Below are 23194 nucleotides of genomic sequence, written 5' to 3'. Positions count from 1 at the left end.
ATTTAGAATTAAATTCCGTGGTATTTAAATCTCAACATTTAGTGTTCAGTTGCTGCTTTAATTCAAATTATGATGTTCTGTTTTTCTTCTGTATGAGACACTGATGTTTGACCTTTAACAGAGAACAAAGAGAGATAAGAGATAAACCTCCAACAATAAGAGTCAAACTCATTAAAAAGCTTCCAAACAAATGATTGACATAAACTCCACGATGCTGGACGTCATCATAACGCCAGTAAAGCTGAAGTTTCTTCTGATAACACATCAGTAAGTTCATGTCCTCATGTTTGTTTTGACTTGTGCTCTTATTTAGTCTAAATTAGTTACTAAAATGTAGAAATGTAAGTGTTTGCAGTGAGACAGTACAGCTGTCTGCTCACGCTGCTGAATAAACTCTGTTTGATTTGCATTTATTGTATAATTAAATATAATTTACTGATATATGAGGATCAGTGATTCAACCAGAAAGAAACTGTCAACATTAAAACCTTTAAAACAAGAAACAAACAACAAAAAGCAAGTAAAACAAACAAAACTTCAATTAAACATTCATTAATTTATTGATCATTTACAGACACAATACTGGTGTTACATTATTAATTCTCATGTTTATTGATCATTTTACTATTTGTAATTGTATAATAGTCATAATACTTCATTATTTCTCTTTTATCATTTAAATAAAACTATATTGTGACTGTTAAATAAACACTGATGATGTTTATAATTCTTAGTTTGAGCTCTACAGTGTGTGTGTGTGTGTGTATGTGTGTGTGTGTGTGTGTGTGTGTGTGTGTGTGTGTGTGTTGCATCAATCAATCAGCTGATTCTGATCAGATTCTGAGCAAGAAAATTAAACTAAAAGCAGTAATGACTCAGTTTGTTAAGCTTTGCATAAATAAACTCTGTTCTGCTGCCGTCTGGTTCACGTTATATACGGATGTTTTAATAAATACCACAAAATACTGATTTGTAAATACTGTTCCCACTTCTCAATCTAATGTCTGTTGTACCTTATACACACAATAACAGATATATTTCTACATTTATTCATCACAAACGTGTAAAGATGTGTCTGATTATTTGCTTTCTGAGCGTCTTAACATCAATTTGTTTTTTCAGGATAGTTTCACTTTCAGCATCAAATCTCTGATGTTCTATATTTTTCTTCTTGTCAACAAAGCCCACGTCTTTAACCTTCTGCTGTCTGTATTTATCTTTCTAACAATATGTTCATGCTGCCTTTGTGAAACAAACTATACTATATATATTACTACTGTACTATATATTACTACAGTGCTATTATGCTATATATGTGTGAGGTGTTTTTAAGGATCTTCAGTAGGAACCAATCAGCTCTGAGCTGAGAGACACAGACAGAGGGGGAAAGTATTCAGAGACGGACGAGCAGGTTGTTGGTTTGACTCTGAGCATCAGATCTGCTGACGATAAGAAAAATATAGAATAACACCAGAGTGCTTGTTTTAATTACAGCCATAAAGTTCTTAAAGTTTTTCTGTCTTTTTATTTTCTGTCTGGGTGAAAGGACTCAAAGTGATCAGCTGTAATCAATAACCTGCTGTAATCAATAACCTGCACACATTAAATTTCTACAACAATAGACTGGGATCAGATCTTCCTGCTCTAGTTCTAGTTCTGCTAAAGAAGCCAAACGTGAGACTCTGGATGAAGAGAAAAAGTAAAAACACACAATAACAGGCAGAAGTTTCATTCAGTCATGTGACCAGACAGACGTACAGAGGACAGGAAATGACATCACTGTCAGGGGCGGGGCTTCAGTCTAGCCACATGATTGGACGTAGTTTTGAGGGAAGAAGCCCTGCTTGCCATTGAGGAATCCCTCACACCAGCCGTTGTCATGGCGACGTGTCAGGTAGATGATGTCACCCTCAGTGAGGGCCAGGTCATCGGACTTCGACGCCTCGTAGCTGTACAGCGCCACCACTGGACACACAGGAGAACTACAGTGAGATGCTACACGCAGCAGTCAGCAGTACACACACACATACATACATATGTACCTGTTATATCTATAACTGTAATATCTGTGTATATATCAGTTATATCTATAACTGTAATATTTTTCACTGTAATATCTGTGTATATATCTGTTATATTTACAACTGTAATATTTTTAACTGTAATATCTGTGTATATATCTGTTATATTTACAACTGTAATATTTTTAACTGTAATATTTGTGTATATATCTGTTATATCTACAACTGTAATATCTGTGTATATATCTGTTTTATCTATAACTGTAATATTTTTAACTGTAATATTTGTGTATATATCTGTTATATCTACAACTGTAATATCTGTGTATATATCTGTTATATTTACAACTGTAATATTTTTAACTGTAATATCTGTGTATATATCTGTTATATTTACAACTGTAATATTTTTAACTGTAATATTTGTGTATATATCTGTTATATCTACAACTGTAATATCTGTGTATATATCTGTTATATTTACAACTGTAATATTTTTAACTGTAATATTTGTGTATATATCTGTTATATCTACAACTGTAATATCTGTGTATATATCTGTTATATTTACAACTGTAATATTTTTAACTGTAATATCTGTGTATATATCTGTTATATTTACAACTGTAATATTTTTAACTGTAATATCTGTGTATATATCTGTTATATTTACAACTGTAATATTTTTAACTGTAATATTTGTGTATATATCTGTTATATCTACAACTGTAATATCTGTGTATATATCTGTTTTATCTATAACTGTAATATTTGTGTATATATCTGTTATATCTACAACTGTAATATCTGTGTATATATCTGTTTTATCTATAACTGTAATATTTTTAACTGTAATATTTGTGTATATATCTGTTATATCTACAACTGTAATATCTGTGTATATATATGTGTTATCTACAACTGTAATATTTTTAACTGTAATATCTGTGTATATATCTGTTATATCTACAACTGTAATATTTTTAACTGTAATATTTGTGTATATATCTGTTATATCTACAACTGTAATATCTGTGTATATATCTGTTTTATCTATAACTGTAATATTTGTGTATATATCTGTTATATCTACAACTGTAATATCTGTGTATATATCTGTTTTATCTATAACTGTAATATCTGTGTATATATCTGTTTTATCTATAACTGTAATATCTGTGTATATATCTGTTTTATCTATAACTGTAATATTTGTGTATATATCTGTTATATCTACAACTGTAATATCTGTGTATATATCTGTTTTATCTATAACTGTAATATTTGTGTATATATCTGTTATATCTACAACTGTAATATCTGTGTATATATCTGTTTTATCTATAACTGTAATATTTTTAACTGTAATATTTGTGTATATATCTGTTATATCTACAACTGTAATATCTGTGTATATATATGTGTTATCTACAACTGTAATATTTTTAACTGTAATATCTGTGTATATATCTGTTATATCTACAACTGTAATATTTTTAACTGTAATATTTGTGTATATATCTGTTATATCTACAACTGTAATATCTGTGTATATATCTGTTTTATCTATAACTGTAATATTTGTGTATATATCTGTTATATCTACAACTGTAATATCTGTGTATATATCTGTTTTATCTATAACTGTAATATTTTTAACTGTAATATTTGTGTATATATCTGTTATATCTACAACTGTAATATTTTTAACTGTAATATCTGTGTATATATCTGTTATATCTATAACTGTAATATTTTTAACTGTAATATTTGTGTATATATCTGTTATATCTACAACTGTAATATTTTTAACTGTAATATCTGTGTATATATCTGTTATATCTATAACTGTAATATTTTTAACTGTAATATTTGTGTATATATCTTTTATATCTATAACTGTAATATTTTTAACTGTAATATTTGTGTATATATCTGTTATATCTATAACTGTAATATTTTTAACTGTAATATTTGTGTATATATCTGTTATATCTATAATTGTAATATTTGCGTATATATCTGTTATATCTATAATTCTAATATTTGTGTATATATCTGTTATATCTATAATTGTAATATCTGTGTATATATCTGTTATATCTACAACTGTAATATTTTTAACTGTAATATTTGTGTATATATCTGTTATATCTATAATTGTAATATTTGTGTATATATCTGTAATAATTTTAACTGTAATATTTGTGTATATATCTGTTATATCTATAATTGTAATATTTGTGTATATAACTGTAATATTTTTAACTGTAATATTTGTGTATATATCTGTTATATCTATAATTGTAATATTTGTGTATATAACTAATATTTTTAACTGTAATATTTGTGTATATATCTGTTATATCTATAACTGTAATATTTGTGTATATATCTGTTATATCTATAACTGTAATATTTGTGTATATATCAGTTATATCTACAACTGTAATATTTTTAACTGTAATATTTGTGTATATATCTGTTATATCTATAATTGTAATATTTGTGTATATATCTGTTATATCTATAATTGTAATATCTGTGTATATATCTGTTATATCTACAACTGTAATATTTTTAACTGTAATATTTGTGTATATAACTGTAATATTTTTAACTGTAATATTTGTGTATATAACTGTAATATTTTTAACTGTAATATTTGTGTATATATCTGTTATATCTATAACTGTAATATTTGTGTATATATCTGTTATATCTACAACTGTAATATTTGTGTATATAACTGTTATATCTATAACTGTAATATTTGTGTATATATCTGTTATATCTACAACTGTAATATTTTTAACTGTAATATTTGTGTATATATCTGTTATATCTACAACTGTAATATTTTTAACTGTAATATTTGTGTATATATCTGTTATATCTATAACTGTAATATTTGTGTATACATCTGTTATATCTACAACTGTAATATTTTTAACTGTAATATCTGTGTATATATCTGTTATATCTATATATTTGTAATATTTATATCTATACTTATATTTGTAATATTTATATCTATTTTAACATTTGTAATATCAGATTTTTTACATCTGTATTTACATGTGTAAAACCCTCATACTTTTCTCCAGGTAATGTGGGGGCTGTCAGTAATAACAATAGTATTAGTATTAGTATTAGTAATAGTAGTAGTGGTATTTGTATTAGTAGTAGTAGTCTTAGTATTAGTAGTAGTAATACCTTTCTCCAGGTAATCTGGAGGGGCGTTGGTGTCGTAGTCCACTGGTGGAGGGAGGGGGGGCATGATGTCATCAAAGCCACCCTCATAGTCCAAGAGAGGAGGGGGCGGGACTGGGATCTCCAGGTCTAACAGAACCGTACAGTAACTGTGAGTGACGGCTGTGATTGGCCAGTCAGATGTTAGTAGGCCGAGATTGAACGGGGAGTAATACTAAGAGTATAGCAGCAGTACAATAAAACACAGAAATGTACTTTTTATTTGATTTTTTTACTACTTTGTTAAAAGTACTGTTCTACTCCCAGAACTACAGCCGGTATACCAGCACCACCAGCTGCAGGATTTGTTTTCTTACCCAGGTGTTCGAGGCGAGCAGGTAAGCAGAGCCGAGGTGACGAGGAGGAGGAGGAGGGGGAGAGCAGGAGGAAGGAAGAAGAGGGGGAGGAGGAGGAGGGGGAGGAGGGGGGAGGCAGAGGAGGAGCTTTGGGGGGAGGATAGGAGGGAGGAGGAGGTATCATCACTGACAGACAGACAGAGAGGAGCTGAGTTAGAAACATCACTGCAGCAACTGGTTGTGGTTTTTATTAATGAGAGCGAGTGATCCTCTGTCTGCACCCTGTTTAAAGGTCTGGTTCTCCTGGAACCTCCTCAGGTACTCGCTAATCTTTGTTGAGGACTTGAGACGACCCCTCAAACTTTCTCAAAGACTCCTAGAACTTATTTAATGACTCCTGGAATCTCCTCAAGGACCTGGCATCGTCTTAAAGAACTGCTAGAACCTATTAAAGGCTCCCTAGAACGTTCACAAGAACAGCTAAAACTTGAAGGACACTTGCAACCTTCCCAACAACACCTTGAATTTTCTTCAAGCACTCTTAGACCTCCTGATGGACCCTATAACCACCTCAGAGACTAAAACTTATTCAAGGACTCTTAAACCTTCCCAAGGACCATAGAACCTTCTTCAAGCACTCATAGAAACTCCTCCAGGACATTAAGAATCTACTCAAGGTCCCTTTGAAATCTTTTAAGGACTAATGCATCCTTCTCAAGGACCCCTAGGACCTTCTAGAACCTCCTGATGGACCTTCTCAAGAACTCCTGGATTCTACACAACGCCCCCTAGAACCCTTTCAAGGACTGCAAGGACCCTTAGAACCTCATGCACTTCCAGAGGTCACTCAAAAACAGAAATAAAATAAAGGATTCCTTAAGGACACTTGGAACCTCCCCAAGGGCCTGATCTTGTCCTCAAGGACTCCTAGAACCTGTTAAAGGCCCCTTAGAACATCCTCAAGGACTCATAGAACTTCCTCAGTGACTTCAAGGAACATTAGAACCTCCTCAAGCACTTCTATAACTTACTCAAAAAGTCCCCATTGCTTCTTAAGGACCCTTACAATTGCTCATGGACTCCTGGAATCTCCTCAAGGATCCTCTGAACTTCCTCAATAACTCTCAAAACCCTTCAAGGTGCCCTGCAACCTCCTAAAAGACCCTGTAAAACCTTCTCAGTGACCCCTGGAAACTCCTTAAGAACTCCTGGAACTTCCTCCAGGACTCTAATGCTAACTGCTGCTAAAACAACCAGATTTTTAAAATCTATTGTTATCTGTCATCTGTCAGCTCTGCTGAGTTTCTATTGGACGACAGCAGCGCCCTCCATCAGCTTACGTGATTGGACAGCAGGCAGGAAGAGAGAGCGAGTGTAGCGGCAGCGGGAGGCGGGGCCAGAGCGGACCCTCATAGAGAGAGAGCGAGTGCTGGGGGGCGAGCGACGACGGCGACTCCTCCTGGAGGAGAGGGTCACTGAAGAAAAACACCACAGAAGAAGAAGAAGAAGCTGAGAGAAACACACGGTCAGATGGAGGTTGCTGCAGCGCGACGCTTCATCATATGCAGACGTTTGTTATGAAAGAGGAACATTTCGGTACCGTCTACTTCCTGGATGGATGGAGGTGGAGGGGGCGGGGCTGGCAGTTCACTGGTCGGCGGAGGGAAGCCGTCATCACCAGAGGGAGGAGGGGGAGGGGGGAGGAAGTTCTCCTCCACCACTGAGGAGACAGAGGAGACGTGATGTCATCATGATGTCACTCAGTTTGACCAGAGATGGATTTACACTCTTTTTATTTATAATTAAGCCAGGTTTAACTCATCCAGGTTCAATTAATCCAGATTTAACTAATCCAGGTTTAATTAATCCAGGTTCAATTAATCCAGATTTAACTAATCCAGGTTTAACTAATCCAGGTTTAACTCATCCAGGTTCAATTAATACAGATTTAACTAATCCAGATTTAACTAATCCAGGTTTAACTAATCCAGGTTTAACTAATCCAGGTTTAACTAATCCAGGTTCAATTAATACAGATTTAACTAATCCAGGTTTAACTAATCCAGGTTTAATTCATCCAGGTTCAATTAATACAGATTTAACTAATCCAGGTTTAACTAATCCAGGTTTAACTAATCCAGGTTCAATTAATCCAGATTTAACTAATCCAGGTTTAACTAATCCAGGTTTAACTAATCCAGGTTCAATTAATACAGATTTAACTAATCCAGGTTTAACTAATCCAGGTTCAATTAATCCAGATTTAACTAATCCAGGTTTAACTAATCCAGGTTCAATTAATACAGATTTAACTAATCCAGGTTTAACTAATCCAGGTTCAATTAATCCAGATTTAACTAATCCAGGTTTAACTAATCCAGGTTCAATTAATACAGATTTAACTAATCCAGGTTCAATTAATCCAGATTTAACTAATCCAGATTTAACTAATCCAGACTTTTTTGTTTTATCCTCACCTGTCTCGAGACTGAGGGGCGGGGCCAGTGGTGGAACACTGTGATTGGATGGCGCTCCTGAAGGAGGAGGTGGAGGAGGGGGAGGGGGTGGGGCCACCATCTCGCTAGACAAGTCAGGTGGAGGAGGCGGAGGGGGCGGAGCCAAGGAGTTAGCTACGTCATGGTCCTGAGCCAACATCTCGGCAGGTGTAGGAGGAGGAGGTGGGGCTTCGTCCAGCAGCGTGGTGATGATGTCACACTCAGGTGGAGCCTGCCAGGTGGAGGGGATGGTGGGCGGAGCAACGGGCGTCCCAAAACTGGAGCTGAGAGAAAGAATAAGAAAAGTCTCTGAGCTCGTCTTCATCATATTACTGTAAAAGTACATAAGTATTATGAGCTTGATGTAGTTAAAGTATTGCAGTAAAAGTACATAAGTATTATGAGCTTGATGTAGTTAAAGTATTGCAGTAAAAGTACATTAGTATTATGAGCTTGATGTAGTTAAAGTATTGCAGTAAAAGTACATTAGTATTATGAGCTTGATGTAGTTAAAGTATTGCAGTAAAAGTACATAAGTATTATGAGCTTGATGTAGTTAAAGTATTGCAGTAAAAGTACATAAGTATTATGAGCTTGATGTAGTTAAAGTATTGCAGTAAAAGTACATAAGTATTATGAGCTTGATGTAGTTAAAGTATTGCAGTAAAAGTAGTGGTTTGGTCCCTCTGACTGATATATTATTATATATGACATCATTAGATTATTAATAGTGAAGCATCAGTGTTAGAGCAGCATGTTACTGTTGTAGCTGCTGGAGGTGGAGCTAGTTTACACTACTTTATATACAGTTAGCTAGTTTAGTCCAGTGGTTCCCAACCTAGGGGTCGGGCCCCTCCAAAGGGTCAGCAGATAAATCTGAGGGGTGGTGAGATGATTAATGGGAGAGGAAAGAAGAAAAAACAAAGTTCTGATACACAAATCTGTTTTCAGTTTTTGGACTTTTTCTCTAATCTTTGATTTTTGCTGAAATATTGGATCATTTGAACATTTATTGAAATGAAAGCATGTGAGAAGTTTAGAGGGAAAAATCACTATTTGGTGGAGCTGTTAACAACTCATAGACATGTGAAATGTGACCCCGACTACACACTGCTTTTTGTAAGACGTCAAAAGACAAAAAGGTTGGAAACCACTGGTTTCATCTTTAACAATGTGTTGTATTTTAAAAGCTTGTTATATTATCCATTGTGTCAAATCTTCATCTGAAAAGTAACTAAAGCTGTCAAATAAATGTAGTGGAGTAGAAAGTACAATATTTCCCTCTGAAATGTAGAAAGTAGCATCACATGGAAATACTCAAGTAAAGTACAAATACCTCTAAACTGTACTTCAGTATTTGAGTAAATGTACGTCGTTATTTTCCACCACTGAGAGTCAGTCTGGCCAAATAATAAATCCTGCAGAATTAAATCAAACATACAAGATTTTTCTTCTCTAAAACATAAAACACACTCAGGGTTTTTACCGGCTGACAGGGGGCGCCACCGGGCACTGGACCGGCTCTGGAGGTTTGTTGGACCTGAAAACACACACACACATGCACACACACACACACACACACACACAGACACACACACAGACACACACACACACAGACAGACACACACACACACACAGACACACAGACAGTAAACCACAGTCAGACTTCCTGTTGGAGGTCCGATCAGCATGTGAAAGAGGAAACTGTCAGAATAGAAACAGCAGAATCAGACTGAACCTGACGGAGGATCCATGTTTACGGATCGTTCCTGTTCTGCTGTCCGACTGTTTCCCAGAGACCTGCGGGGGGGCGGGGGAGGGGGGGGGGGGGGGCACAGAGACATGAATGAGCATCAATGGAGCCTCTCAGACACTGGCAGCTCTAATTAGTCTCTAAACATTTTCCCACGCTCAACAAAGAGCTGAGTGTGTGTGTGTGTGTGTGTGTGTGTGTGTGTGTGTGTGTGTGTGTGTGTGTGTGTGTGTGTTTCACTATTTGTCTGAAACTGTGTGTGAAAAGTTTAAACAAACACTTTGCTGCATCCAGCGCAGTGAAACAGTCTATTATATGTTTAGTTAATTTAGTTTAATTGCCTTTAGAATGAAACATTTCTTGCTTATTAATCTCAGTGTTTCCATCAACACAGTAGAAATAATATCAGAGTTTCAACAAGACTGGAAGGAAAATAACTCAAGTAGAAGATACGGGATCACAGAGGGACCAAACTGCCTCATCAGCTCTTTGATTTCCACTTTCATAATATTGTTCAGTAATGATGCTAAAATGTTCTTTAACTGAATGTTTGACTGACTGGAACCAGAGAATAAAACCGGTTTCTGATGTTTGGTGAAACTACACCTAAAGTTTAAATAACAGCCTGAATTATCGGCTTCTGGTCGACGCTCGATAGACGGTAAACAAACTAAACTCAGTGTGTTGATGTCTGACTATCTGCTCTGACATCATCAGCAGGTTGAACCTGAAAGGTCATGTGACAGAGTCTTTATGGAGGATTTAAACTCAAAAGCACAGACGGTGTTTGTAACTTCAGTCTCATATTGTGTTTGAATGTAAACATGATGAATTATATATATGTTTACATTCATTCACAATCTGATAAGTCAAAGGTTAAATGTAAACCAGGTGCATTTGTTGAGTTTAATCTGAGTTTGTTGCGTTTGTTTGTACCAGCAGGACGAGACGCTGCGAAGGAAGAAAAAGTTTGAATTCGGAACCTTTACTGCAGTTTTACTTCTGCTTCTGTGGTTTCTGCAGCCGCCACTTCCTGTTAGCATCACACCTACAGCAGAGACTCCAGTCAGAGACAAACCTACTTCTGCTTTTCTTCTGGTGTGAATGTTTTCTCTGTGTCTTCTCTTAACTCACAGCATCTGATAGTGAGCTTCAACACAGCACTCGTTAGTGATATCTGACCTTTATTAACCCCAACAGTTCCAATAAATCATCCGCTGGGCTGTTAAACTGCGCCTGCATCTCTACAGACGGTGAAACTTTAACCGAGTGTTCATCTTGTCTTTATCTTCAGTTATTTTTCCAGTGGAAGTTGTGCATCAGTGGTTTTTGTGAGTTTCAGGACAACAAACAGTGATACGGGTACCTTGATGCCGTGGCCCACGCTGTCCAGCTGCTGGTAGTTGATTGGTCGGCGGCTGTACGGCGGGCGGGGCTGCGTGCCGGCAGGAGCAGGAGGGAGGATCTTGTGGCTGCGTGGGACTCGTCTCACCGCCGTGAAGACGCCGATCTCTCTCCGGGAAACTTTCTCCTTGTGCATCTCCACCGTCTGAGGACGAGATTCAGTCTGAGCTCAACGTTTAAACATCAGGAAGGTTCCTTCTCCAAACAATAAACACACTTATCAACGTTATTCACTGTCTCACATCAACTGACATTTAAAGACGAAACTCTTCACACTGACCTTTTATTGACTAAAATATGAAAAGATTAATAACAAAAATAAATAACTAACATCGACGGAAAAAGTCCTCAGATCCTTTAAACTGGTCAAAGTAGAAATACCACAAATACCACTGAGAATAAACCAGTAGAAATACAACTGAGTAACTAAGTATAAGCAGATAAATGGAGAACAGCAGGAGTGCACACACACACACACACACAGACACACGCACACACACACACACACACACACACACATGCATATACACACATGCAGGGATGACCTGGACCTGTTGTCATGGTGACGCAGGCGTCCTCCAGTTTGTGCCTCTCGTTAACATTCAAGTAAACAAACTCCACCTCCAGTTTGATGTCATCACTGTGACATCATCAGGGTTATTGTGACATCACACAGCTGAAGACCAACAGGACCAGTAGCTGTACTCTCACCTGTCCAATCAGGTTGATGGAGGACTCCATGTGGCGCAGCTGATTGGTCTGCGCGTCCAGCAGACCGAGGACGCTGCTGGCCAGCGTGCTGATCTGGTACGCCACGCTGGCCAGTGATTGGGTGGTGAAGTTCTTCGTCTCCTCCAACGCCTTCATGCTGTCCTCACCTGACTAAAAGAGACACAGGGTTAGCTTAGCTTAGCATAAAGACTGGGAGCAGAGGGAAACTGTTAGCCTAGCTTAGCATAAAGACTGGGAGCAGAGGGAAACTGTTAGCCTAGCTTAGCATAAAGACTAGCAGCAGAGGGAAACTGTTAGCCTAGCTTAGCATAAAGACTGGAGGCAGAGGGAAACTGTTAGCCTAGCTTAGCATAAAGACTGGAGGCAGAGGGAAACTGTTAGCCTAGCTTAGCATAAAGACTAGCAGCAGAGGGAAACTGTTAGCCTACCCTGGCATTAACAGTGCTGCAGCAGTAGTAGTACCTGTATGTAGTTGTTGTAGCAGTATTAGTACCTGTATGTAGTTGTTGTAGCAGTATTAGTACCTGTATGTAGTTGTTGTTGCAGTAGTAGTACCTGTATGTAGTTGCTGTTGCAGTATTAGTACCTGTATGTAGTTGCTGTTGCAGTATTAGTACCTGTATGTAGTTGTTGTAGCAGTAGTAGTACCTGTATGCAGTATTAGTACCTGTATGTAGTTGTTGTTGCAGTAGTAGTACCTGTATGCAGTATTAGTACCTGTATGTAGTTGTTGTAGCAGTAGTAGTACCTGTATGCAGTATTAGTACCTGTATGTAGTTGTTGTAGCAGTATTAGTACCTGTATGTAGTTATTGTTGCAGTAGTGGTACCTGTATGCAGTATTAGTACCTGTATGTAGTTGCTGTTGCAGTAGTAGTACCTGTATGTAGTTGCTGTTGCAGTAGTAGTACCTGTATGCAGTATTAGTACCTGTATGTAGTTGCTGTTGCTGTAGCAGTACCTGTATGCAGTATTAGTACCTGTATGTAGTTGCTGTTGCAGTATTAGTACCTGTATGCAGTATTAGTACCTGTATGTAGTTGCTGTTGCAGTATTAGTACCTGTATGCAGTATCAGTACCTGTATGTAGTTGCTGTTGCAGTAGTAGTACCTGTATGCAGTATTAGTACCTGTATGTAGTTGCTGTTGCAGTATTAGTACCTGTATGCAGTATTAGTACCTGTATGTAGTTGCTGTTGCAGTACTCGGACACCTTCATCAGGTTGTCGTAGTTTTCCAGCAGAGCTTTCCGGGCGTTCGGAGCTTCCTGAAGGATCTTTAAGACGTCGTCTGTAAAGTTCTGATCCTTCATCTCTGATCAGGAAACATCAGATCAGACATGTTGTTGTACTTATACTCGTCTTTATCCTGAAGTACTACATGAGGTCAGACATGGTGTACTTATACTCGTCTTTATCCTGAAGTACTACATGAGGTCAGACATGTTGTACTTATACTCGTCTTTATCCTGAAGTACTACATGAGGTCAGACATGTTGTACTTATACTCGTCTTTATCCTGAAGTACTACATGAGGTCAGACATGTTGTACTTATACTCGTCTTTATCCTGAAGTACTACATGAGGTCAGACATGTTGTTGTACTTATACACGTCTTTATCCTGAAGTACTACATGAGGTCAGACATGTTGTTGTACTTATACACGTCTTTATCCTGAAGTACTACATGAGGTCAGACATGTTGTTGTACTTATACACGTCTTTATCCTGAAGTACTACATGAGGTCAGACATGTTGTACTTATACTCGTCTTTATCCTGAAGTACTACATGAGGTCAGACATGTTGTTGTACTTATACTCGTCTTTATCCTGAAGTACTACATGAGGTCAGACATGTTGTACTTATACTCGTCTTTATCCTGAAGTACTACATGAGGTCAGACATGTTGTACTTATACTCGTCTTTATCCTGAAGTACTACATGAGGTCAGACATGTTGTACTTATACTCGTCTTTATCCTGAAGTACTACATGAGGTCAGACATGTTGTTGTACTTGTACACGTCTTTATCCTGAAGTACTACATGAGGTCAGACATGTTGTTGTACTTATACTCGTCTTTATCCTGAAGTACTACATGAGGTCAGACATGTTGTACTTATACACGTCTTTATCCTGAAGTACTACATGAGGTCAGACATGTTGTTGTACTTATACTCGTCTTTATCCTGAAGTACTACATGAGGTCAGACATGTTGTTGTACTTGTACACGTCTTTATCCTGAAGTACTAAATCAGGTCAGACATGTTGTACTTATACTCGTCTTTATCCTGAAGTACTACATGAGGTCAGACATGTTGTTGTACTTATACTCGTCTTTATCCTGAAGTACTAAATCAGGTCAGACATGTTGTACTTATACTCGTCTTTATCCTGAAGTACTACATGAGGTCAGACATGTTGTACTTATACTCGTCTTTATCCTGAAGTACTACATGAGGTCAGACATGTTGTACTTATACACGTCTTTATCTTGAAGTACTACATCATTCGTAGTAAAGCTTGTTGGATGGTTTATTGGATCTCATCAGCAGCTGTAACAGCTGTTTACATCCAACAGGAAGTTATAAATATTATTGTTATTATTAAATAAATCCGGCGGCTGTGATGCGTTCAGCACGTAGATTTTTCCACCTGACAGAAGATGATGTTTGAAGTATTTGTACTTCAGGAATATTAAACAAACACAATAATAATGAAAATAATTTGAATCCACTAAATTTAAGTCTGGAAATGATTTTAAGAAGTCTGATGAACTGGTTTGTGCCGACTGGTCTGTCGTCAGCCGCCATCCTTTAACCGAGCAGGAAGTTTCAAACACTTGATGAACTTTTGATCATTTTAACTTTAACGATCAGAATCCTGATGAAAGTTCATTAAAGACGTTTCAACTCACCGAAGCTGCAGAGAAGAAAAACCTGAAGAGAAGAAGAAGCTGCAGCTCAGACGGAGTCCTCGGACGTCCTCTGATGTCTAGTTTGTCTTGTTTGTCTCAGAGTTGCTGGTTTGATTCTTCTCACACATGCTGCCAAAGATCCTCTGTGCTGCAGGCGATGACTCACTCTCACCACTGTTTCACAAACATCCTGGAACCTCTGACCCTCTGAGACTCTGAACGCAAGCCGGAAACATTTCAAGGACTCCTGGAATATCTTGAAGGACCCCAGGAGTCCTCTAAAGCATCCTGGAATTCCTGCACAGACCAGTGAAAACTCTGAAAGGATGCCAGGACCCAATTCAAGGACTCCTGGAACCTTTCAAGGACTCCTGAAAACTCCTGGAATCACTTGAGTGACAAAACCAACCCTCAGAAAGATCCTGCAACTCTGCAAGGACCCCTAGAGCCATTTCAAGAAGTCCTGGAATTCTTTCAAGGACCCTGGAATTTCTCAAATAGCCCTCACAAGTTTCCTTAATATTTTCAAGGATCTTCAGGATCTTTAGAAGAACAAAACACTTCACACAAGAATTCAAGAAACTCATATAAAGAACCCTGGAAACTCTGGAAGTCCATTTCAAGGATCCTGAACGCTCCTGAAGGATGAACACAGCCTTAAAAAGATCCTGGAACTCTGGAAGAACTCCTACAACCATTTCAAGGACCCTTAAACCCCTTCAGGAAATCAAAGACCCTTTTCACTCTTTTAAGGATCCCTGGAAACCCTGGACAAACTCCAGGATTCATTCAAGGTCCCTGGAAACTCCAGAAGCATCCAGGAGATTATGAACCTTGGAAAACTTCAAGGGACTTAAACAGCAATGACAAACATCCAGATTTAACTTTCAATGACCCCGGAGACTTTAGAAGGACTCCAGGACTCATTTCAAGGACCCTGGAATCTCTTGAGGGATCCCCAAGGACCCCTGTGGTTCCTGGAAAGGGTTCAATCCTGAAAAGCACACAGGCCGCCAGCAGAAGTGAAAGTTTTTTGGATTGATAAATAAAGTCGGAGTGAGACCTCCCGCCTGTGTTTGCTCCTCTCTGAATGAACCTGCTTTGCACAAACAGCTTCCTGTTTCACATCAAAGCCTTTAGAGAGAAGTGAGAGCGCTCGCTCCGTCCCCACATTAAAACACTGCTGATGCTTCAACCAATCAGCATCAGTGAAGCTGTTTGTTGATCTGAGTCTGCAGCTCCACCTGCTGCTCACAGCGACACATTACACCTGCAGCAGCATGATAGAGATATTATATATATCATAGTTATAATATATATGATAGTTATAATATATATAATATATATAATAGTTATAATGTATATAATAGTTATATATATGATAGTTATAATATATAATATATAATAGTTATAATGTATATAAAATATATGATGTATATAATAGTTATAATGTATATAATATATAATGGTTATAAGGTATATAATAGTTATATATAGGATAGTTATAATATATATAATATATAATAGTTATAATGTATATAATATATAATGGTTATAATGTATATAATAGATATAATATATATAATAGTTATAATGTATATAATATATAATGGTTATAATGTATATAATAGTTATATATAGGATAGTTATAATATATATAATATATAATAGTTATAATGTATATAATAGATATAATATATATAATAGTTATAATGTATATAATATATAATGGTTATAATGTATATAATAGATATAATATATATAATAGTTATAATGTATATAATATATAATGGTTATAATATATATAATAGTTATATATAGGATAGTTATAATATATATAATATATAATAGTTATAATGTATATAATAGATATAATATATATAATAGTTATAATGTATATAATATATAATGGTTATAATGTATATAATAGTTATATATAGGATAGTTATAATATATATAATATATAATAGTTATAATGTATATAATAGATATAATATATATAATAGTTATGACAGAAAACAACATTTCAAACTTGTGAAATTAGAACTTTATTTATAAAATGCCTTCATATTTGATCATTAACATCATTGATTACGCTCAATAAAACAGTCCCGGCGTGTCGTGTTGCTACAGACGGTCAGAGGTCACATGATGCCCGTTGCCCGGGGCGACCAGCGGGTTCCAGGGTTGTCTCCGTGGAGCTCCGTCTTTATCTTTCCTCTCCAGAGGCTTCAGGTGACTCGCCAGGACCAGATCTCTGAGAGACACACAACACACAGCCTGGAACACTTTCAAGGACACCTGGAATGTCTAAGACCACTTCAAGGACCTCCTTGAATGTCTTGAAAGACCCCAGGAGTCCTCTCATGCATCCTGGAACTTCAGGACATTCCAGGACTCATTTAATGACTCCAAGAGCCCCACCAAGCAGCCTGGAGCTCCTTCAAGCCTCCTGGGATGTCTTGAAGAAGTTCCAGGAGCATCATGGAACTCTTTCAGAGACTCCAGGAACACACTCAAGGCTATAAGGACTCCTTCAAGGGCCTGTGGAACTTTTGAAGGATTCCAGAAGCCTTCTAGAACATCCTGGAAGTCCTGTAAGAAGTCCTGGAATGCCTTGAATGATGATGAGCTTTCTGAAGCATCTCTGGGACTAATTCAAGGACTTTTGAAATGTCTTGAAGAAGTTCCAGGAGCTTTCCAGGACCTCCTGGGATGTCTTCAATGACCCCAGGAGCCCTCTCAAGTATTCTAACTTGTTTCAAGGATCCTGGAACATGTTGAAGGACTCCTGGGAACTGTGGAAAGACCCAAACTCATTCCAGGACTCCTGAAATGTCTTGAAAAAGTTCCAGGAGCCTTCTAAAGCATCCTGGAAATCCTTCAAGGACTCCTATAATCTCCTAAAGAAGTTCCAGGACTCCTCCGGGGACTCCAGTTTGCTGAGAGGGCTCCTGGAAGCCTCCTGGAAGCCTCCTGGAGGTCCTGGAAGGTCCTGGAGCAGCGGTGTTACCTGAACTCCTGGTAGGAGGAGACTCTCTGACTGACGGCTCTCAGTTTGGCTTCGTTCTCTCGTCGGTGTTTCTGCTCCGACTCGACCGCCGCCTGCAGCTCGCGCTCCAGCGAGGGGAAGTCGATGACATCACGCTGCGAGCTCGCCATCGCCTGATGATGTCACACAGTTTGTACGGAGGCTTTAAAGGGACATTCTGTCATCGTAGCTGTTTAAATCCAACAAAAACAAACACAAGAACAATATTCTGCTTCTGTTGAATATTGATTTATAGTTTATTTATAGAAACGAGGATTGATCATCTATTGATCTATTGATCAGTCGATCAACATAAAATTAATCAGCAACTATTTAAGTTTTGATTTGATCTTTTCTTTCAGTAAATGTAATATTTTGGTTATTTTGATGACGTCACATCGAACTTTAATATTTTATTCACCAAACGACTTATTGATTAATTGATTAATTGATAATATTACCTGCAGATTGATTGATAATGAGAATAACGGTTATTTGCAGCTCTGGAACAAGACGTATGAATGAATGAAGCTGAATTTATTGATTTTTACAGAGAAATCAATAACTGATGATGATGTCATAACAATAATAATTATAAACTGAAAACAGTTTTTACACAATAAATAAATAAAAACATGAAACTCAGTTTAAATAATCGTTTCAGTTTAATCACTTCTGAATATTTCATGTTGATATTTAAAAACACTGATGTGAAGCTTTGAAATTAAAAAACGTTTTATTTTTATTTGTTCATAAATTTATAACATTTAAATGTTGGAAGTTTCCAGAATTTATTTTTAAACATTTAAATCTGAATTAATGAGACGAGAAAAACTTAAAGTCACGTTTTTAAACTAAAATAATATAATATGTTTATGTGTTTATAATTAATTCAATATTAATGAACTAACTGCTGCAGATCTGCTGCAATATGTTTCTCAGCTTTAACTCTAGTTTCATGCTGTTGTTTGTTTGTTTGTTTGTTTGTTTGTTTGTGGCCTGGTGGGGGTGAAATGGACTACATTGTTTATAGTATCTGCAGTTTGATGAAACAGAAAATAATATTAAAAACACTGTATAAAGAAAAGTATGGATCCATAAATGAAACATTAAACCGTCATTAATGACTGATTGGTGGATCAGTGTCTCTGAATAAAAACGTTATTGAACGCAGCTCAGATGCTAACAGGCTAACGCTAGCTTCCAGATTAAACTTCTTAAAGCTTGTGTTTTATTTTAACACCATTTTACCACTTTACCAAACAAACTACATTTATTAACACGTTTAAAGTTGTTTTAGACGATTTAACGCCGCTAAAACATGTTGTTATTGAACGCAGCTCAGCGGCTAACATTAGCTCCCGGCTACCGTTAGCTTCCAGGCTAACCGCACACAGTCAAACCAATGTGTTTTAACATTAGCTTCCATGCTAACAGCAGGTTATTTAAACACTTTACCTGAGGTAGTGTGATTTCCTCGCGCTCTGTGTTCAGGTGTGTTTTCAGGCTCCTCACGGATCAGAAACAACAAACCGTCTCCATGACGACCGGGTGCCGGACCGCGCCTGCGCAGTGCAGTGCTGTCATAAAGTGACCTGCAGCTGATTTTCACTCGTTTTTTAATGATTTGACGGTTTGTTTCTGATCCTCGAGCCACATTTTAGGATTTCAGTGTGAAAAAAATAAAACTTGATTTTGTTAAAATCCTTTATTGACCGATTATTTATTATTTTATTGTATTCAGTGTGAATAAACGGCAGATAAATGTGTTATTAACAGTTCGGGAGGATTTAAATCAATGAAAACAGTAACAAGTTTATTCACAGTGTGAAGGTTGCTCCTCTTCCTCACTGATGTTTCCAACATCACCAGTGTTTGTGTTAAATAACTCATTTCAGTCCCGTGTTTCTGGTCAAATAACAGAATACAGGTTTGAGGTGAGTAGTTTGTGTTTCACAGTGTTATATTATGTAATCAGTAGTCATGACAACAGGTGAGTCACAGCTCTGTTCAGGTAAGAAGGATAAAACTGTTCTGTGTATTTGATGAACTCATGGCTGTATTTGTGTGATCAGAGGAAACAACAGAGAAATGTTCTGTATGTTATGAATCTTTGTATCAGTCCAGCTTCCCCCTGTGGTCACCTGAGCAGGTGGTACGTTCCAGTCAGGTGAGGCTGAGCAGGTCAAAGGTCAGAGCTGTGTTAATGTGAGCCAGCTTCATGAGTAAAACTAAAAAAGGCCTCTAGCTGCTAACACACTGATCTTTCCTCATGGGATCAGTTTCCATGGTAACCTCCTTCACAATAATAATAATAAGGGAGGGATGCTTGATAAGGTGGGAATGTGTGTCGATGGATAAAGGAGGGAAAGTCTGAGCGTATCTGGTTATTTCTGCTCTGAGAAGTGAGGAAACATTAGCAGCTGACACGCCCCCTTATCGGACAGCAGTTATTGATTGGACGCAGCTGATAGATGACATCATCACCGAGTGGAGTCAGAATACAGATTAAATCCTTCCTGAGTTTTATATTTGATTTGTTTTCTGATTCATCGTCTAGTTAAACGTCTGTTAATCAGTCTGATCAACAAGAGAAGTGAACTTTTATTATGGATCAGAGAGTCTGTCAGCAGGAAACACTTTTTATTTGATTTGATTTGATTTTGTTTTTACTGAGAACAGAACGTGCAGGTTTATCTGAACAGGAAGAAGAGCCGAATATCTTCTTCTACTTTAATGTCGTCTTCCTGTCCCGGTGTGATCGGGGTTGTAGTGCGTCTCGTCAGTCGGACGCTTCCTGTCGGCGACGATGACAAAGACGACGCGTCCACCTGCTCAGAAACTGAAACACCGTCCTGCTGCGTCTCTGACTGATGATGCGTTTCCTGTCAGCGGAGCAAATCCTTCTCTGGATCTGAAGGTTGTAGATGAACAAAACTCTCTTCTTCTCCCTCTCAGGATGGTAGAAGGCGGCGATGACCCGTCGGAGGCGGTTGGTGTAAACCTGAAGGCAACTGAAGAGCGCCGCCAGCAGCACGCAACACACACAGCTGACATACACGCCTGCAGGGAGCGAGGACGGCGGGGACACACACATCCGGTTGTCGGCGTCGATGCGGAGGCTGGACGAGCTGTTGAACGCCGCCACCGTCTTCCTCAGGAGGCGGGCCATCATGGAGGCTCCGCCCACCCTGATGTCCACCTGGTGACTGCTGGTGAGGTTGAACCGGGTGACGGTGTGTCTGCTGACGACGTCCAGAACGTGGAACAGCGAGAAGTCGACAGTCAGCAGGACGACAGACAGCAGAGAGACAGAAATCACCTGGAACACGCCTGAGGTGACGTGTCGGAGCTCCTCCGGGAGGATCTTTGGACTCCACGGCTCCGTCAGCGTCCGTCTCTCTGATTGGCTCAGAGGCAGCAGACAGCGTCGACCGGCTCTCTTCCTGCCGGCGTCCATCTGTTTGAAGTACGTGGTGACGTAGACGTTGTCGAATCCGACGTCCCTCCTGTAACGTCTGAGGTAACCGAACGCCTGGGTGAAGATGGTGATGAAGGTGAGGGAGCGGAGTATCTGCAGGACGTCCAGCAGCTGCTGCGTGGCGGCCGTCAGCCTGCTGAAGGATCCTCTGACGGCCTGCGTGAAGTCCTGATCCAGAACCGCCTGCCGCTGCTGCCGCCGCTCCACCAGCAGCTCGGTGCTGAACTCTCGGGACAGCAGGTCCACCGAAGCGTTCAGCTGGTCGAACAGCTGACCGAAGTTTCCCTCCACAGGAAGCTGCCGCCGGCACCACGGCGTCATCACTCTCATGACATCACACAGGAAGTGGAACTTCATGGAGACACACAGGATGTGGTTGATGACGGGTACCGGGATCGCCTCCATACACTCCGCCCACTTGAGGTTGAACCAATCAGCACAGCGCGCCACGCCCTGATCCACCACACTGTCGCACTGCATCATGGTCTTGGCGGTGAACTGCTGCTGCGTGTCGTTGCCGGCGGCGGCGGCGGCGGCGTGTTTCGGGGAGAAGCGGTCGTATCCGTACTGAAGCACAACTTGGTCCCTGATGGTCTGAAACTTCCTGCTGACGCTTCGAGCCTCCGACTGGAAGTCCGGCTGGTCGTCCGTCAGCTGCTGCGTGATGAGTATAAACGGTCGGACGGCGTCTCGCCACAGCAGCCGGCTGTGATTAACCTGCAGGTCCAGATTACAGCTCAGAGACTCGGCCGCCGCCTGAACGTTCCGCTGGATGTTCTGCAGCGGACCCGAGTGCAACACCGACAGGATCAACAGCATCAGGTACGCGCGGCCACGGGAGCCGAGCATGCTGGGAAACATCAGGAGGACTGAACATCTGAAGGAGGAGGACGACGCCCCGCCCACGACGCACACGCCGACACAGACGCATCCCGCCGCCAGCTTCAGGTCAAAGGTCAGCGGGAGGCTGAGGGCGACGCCCAGGAACAGGAGCGCGCCGCTCGCTGCTCCAAACAGCGCTCTGACGACCAGGTGAGCTACCAGGAACTCCTCTGATTGGCTGAAGAGGAATCGATGGACGGCTGCCGGCAGGACGCTCAGACTGATTCTCTCCACAGTGCTGCGGACGGCTGGTCGTCCCATCATGCTCTGCTGCGTCAGTGTGTCAGATGCATCTGATAAATACACTAAAGTCACATGATGTTGTTTTTCAGTTGGAGCTTCTAGAAGCTTCGGTGACATCACCGTTTCTACGGTTACAGGAAAACATCTCAGCCTGAGTGACAGGAAATAAACAGGTGAAGAAAAGAGAAAACAGCTGATGAACGCTGAGGTCAGAGGTCAGCTGGGAGGAGGCGGAGTCACAGCGCTGACCAGGTAACACACAGCTAGCAGAGAGCTAGCGTTACACGCTAACGCAGCGGTGCTTCCCTCCACAGGTCAGCAGGACGCCGTCGCCTCTGTTGGCTCCTCAGGAAATAAAGAAATAAAGAAATAAAGGTCTTCAGTGTTGAAGACCAGGTTCTGGTTCTGAACCTCCTTCCTGTCTGATACGAGCTGACGATGTGCTGAGAAACCAGTGTTGGTATTTATATATGAATAAAAGTGGAAATAGGCGAAACAATCCTGTTTTTGTTTGTTTTCATTACACTTCTGATTATATAATAACTATTATGATAATTATGAACAAATAAACTTAAATGTAAATTAAATGTAATATTGATTAATAGCAATAAACATGTAAAACTATAAACATCAATGTCAAGAAAATCATTTTCAAACTAACATCCAGTTCATAAACTAAACTAATAA

General features: G+C 39.0%; 3 protein-coding genes across 5 annotated transcripts; all 3 read right to left on the bottom strand.

Annotated features, from left to right (window-relative positions):
* Positions 1-541: 541 nt before the first annotated feature.
* On the bottom strand, positions 542-16072 carry abi3a (ABI family, member 3a). Of its 2 annotated transcripts, XM_042394050.1 has the most exons (12): positions 14871-16072; positions 13133-13266; positions 11933-12103; positions 11184-11366; positions 9803-9864; positions 9551-9604; positions 8047-8348; positions 7170-7289; positions 6910-7044; positions 5591-5755; positions 5238-5363; positions 542-1965 (listed from the first exon to the last, which is right to left on the bottom strand). In XM_042394050.1, exons 2-12 carry the CDS (start codon positions 13262-13264, stop codon positions 1802-1804), a joined length of 1614 nt encoding a protein of 537 aa, XP_042249984.1. In that variant the 5' UTR covers positions 13265-13266; positions 14871-16072; the 3' UTR covers positions 542-1801. The 2 variants fall into 2 exon arrangements, with proteins under 2 accessions (XP_042249984.1, XP_042249985.1); XM_042394051.1 differs by lacking the exons at positions 5591-5755; positions 6910-7044 and having other exon boundaries at positions 14871-16067.
* An 822-nt stretch (positions 16073-16894) lies between these two features.
* On the bottom strand, positions 16895-19485 carry ccdc103 (coiled-coil domain containing 103). Of its 2 annotated transcripts, none has more exons than XM_042394142.1 (3): positions 19360-19485; positions 17884-18091; positions 16895-17127 (listed from the first exon to the last, which is right to left on the bottom strand). In XM_042394142.1, the coding sequence occupies exons 2-3, from the start codon at positions 18030-18032 to the stop codon at positions 16998-17000; spliced, it is 279 nt and encodes a 92-aa protein (XP_042250076.1). In that variant the 5' UTR covers positions 18033-18091; positions 19360-19485; the 3' UTR covers positions 16895-16997. The 2 variants fall into 2 exon arrangements, with proteins under 2 accessions (XP_042250076.1, XP_042250075.1); XM_042394141.1 differs by having other exon boundaries at positions 17884-18035; positions 19360-19483.
* A 1002-nt stretch (positions 19486-20487) lies between these two features.
* On the bottom strand, positions 20488-22980 carry dcst1 (DC-STAMP domain containing 1). The gene has a single exon (XM_042394140.1). The coding sequence runs from the start codon at positions 22622-22624 to the stop codon at positions 20684-20686; it is 1941 nt and encodes a 646-aa protein (XP_042250074.1). The 5' UTR covers positions 22625-22980; the 3' UTR covers positions 20488-20683.
* Between the last annotated feature and the right edge of the window lie 214 nt (positions 22981-23194).

The sequence above is a fragment of the Thunnus maccoyii genome, chromosome 18 (assembly GCF_910596095.1).
Source record: "Thunnus maccoyii chromosome 18, fThuMac1.1, whole genome shotgun sequence".
In the NCBI taxonomy this organism is placed as follows: domain Eukaryota; kingdom Metazoa; phylum Chordata; class Actinopteri; order Scombriformes; family Scombridae; genus Thunnus; species Thunnus maccoyii.
This window is presented reverse-complemented; position numbering and strand designations above follow the sequence as displayed.

Coding starts and splice junctions, on each gene's coding strand:
- ccdc103 (XM_042394142.1), bottom strand. CDS start 18,032: ATGGCGAGCTCGCAGCGTGATGTCATCGACTTCCCCTCGCTGGAGCGC. Junction 17,128..17,883: donor TCCTCCTACCAGGAGTTCAG/GTAACACCGCTG, acceptor TGTGTCTCTCAG/AGATCTGGTCCTGGCGAGTC.
- abi3a (XM_042394050.1), bottom strand. CDS start 13,264: ATGAAGGATCAGAACTTTACAGACGACGTCTTAAAGATCCTTCAGGAA. Junction 7,290..8,046: donor GCCCCTCAGTCTCGAGACAG/GTGAGGATAAAA, acceptor CTGTCTCCTCAG/TGGTGGAGGAGAACTTCCTC. Junction 7,045..7,169: donor ATCCATCCAGGAAGTAGACG/GTACCGAAATGT, acceptor GTTTTTCTTCAG/TGACCCTCTCCTCCAGGAGG.
- dcst1 (XM_042394140.1), bottom strand. CDS start 22,624: ATGTCACCGAAGCTTCTAGAAGCTCCAACTGAAAAACAACATCATGTG.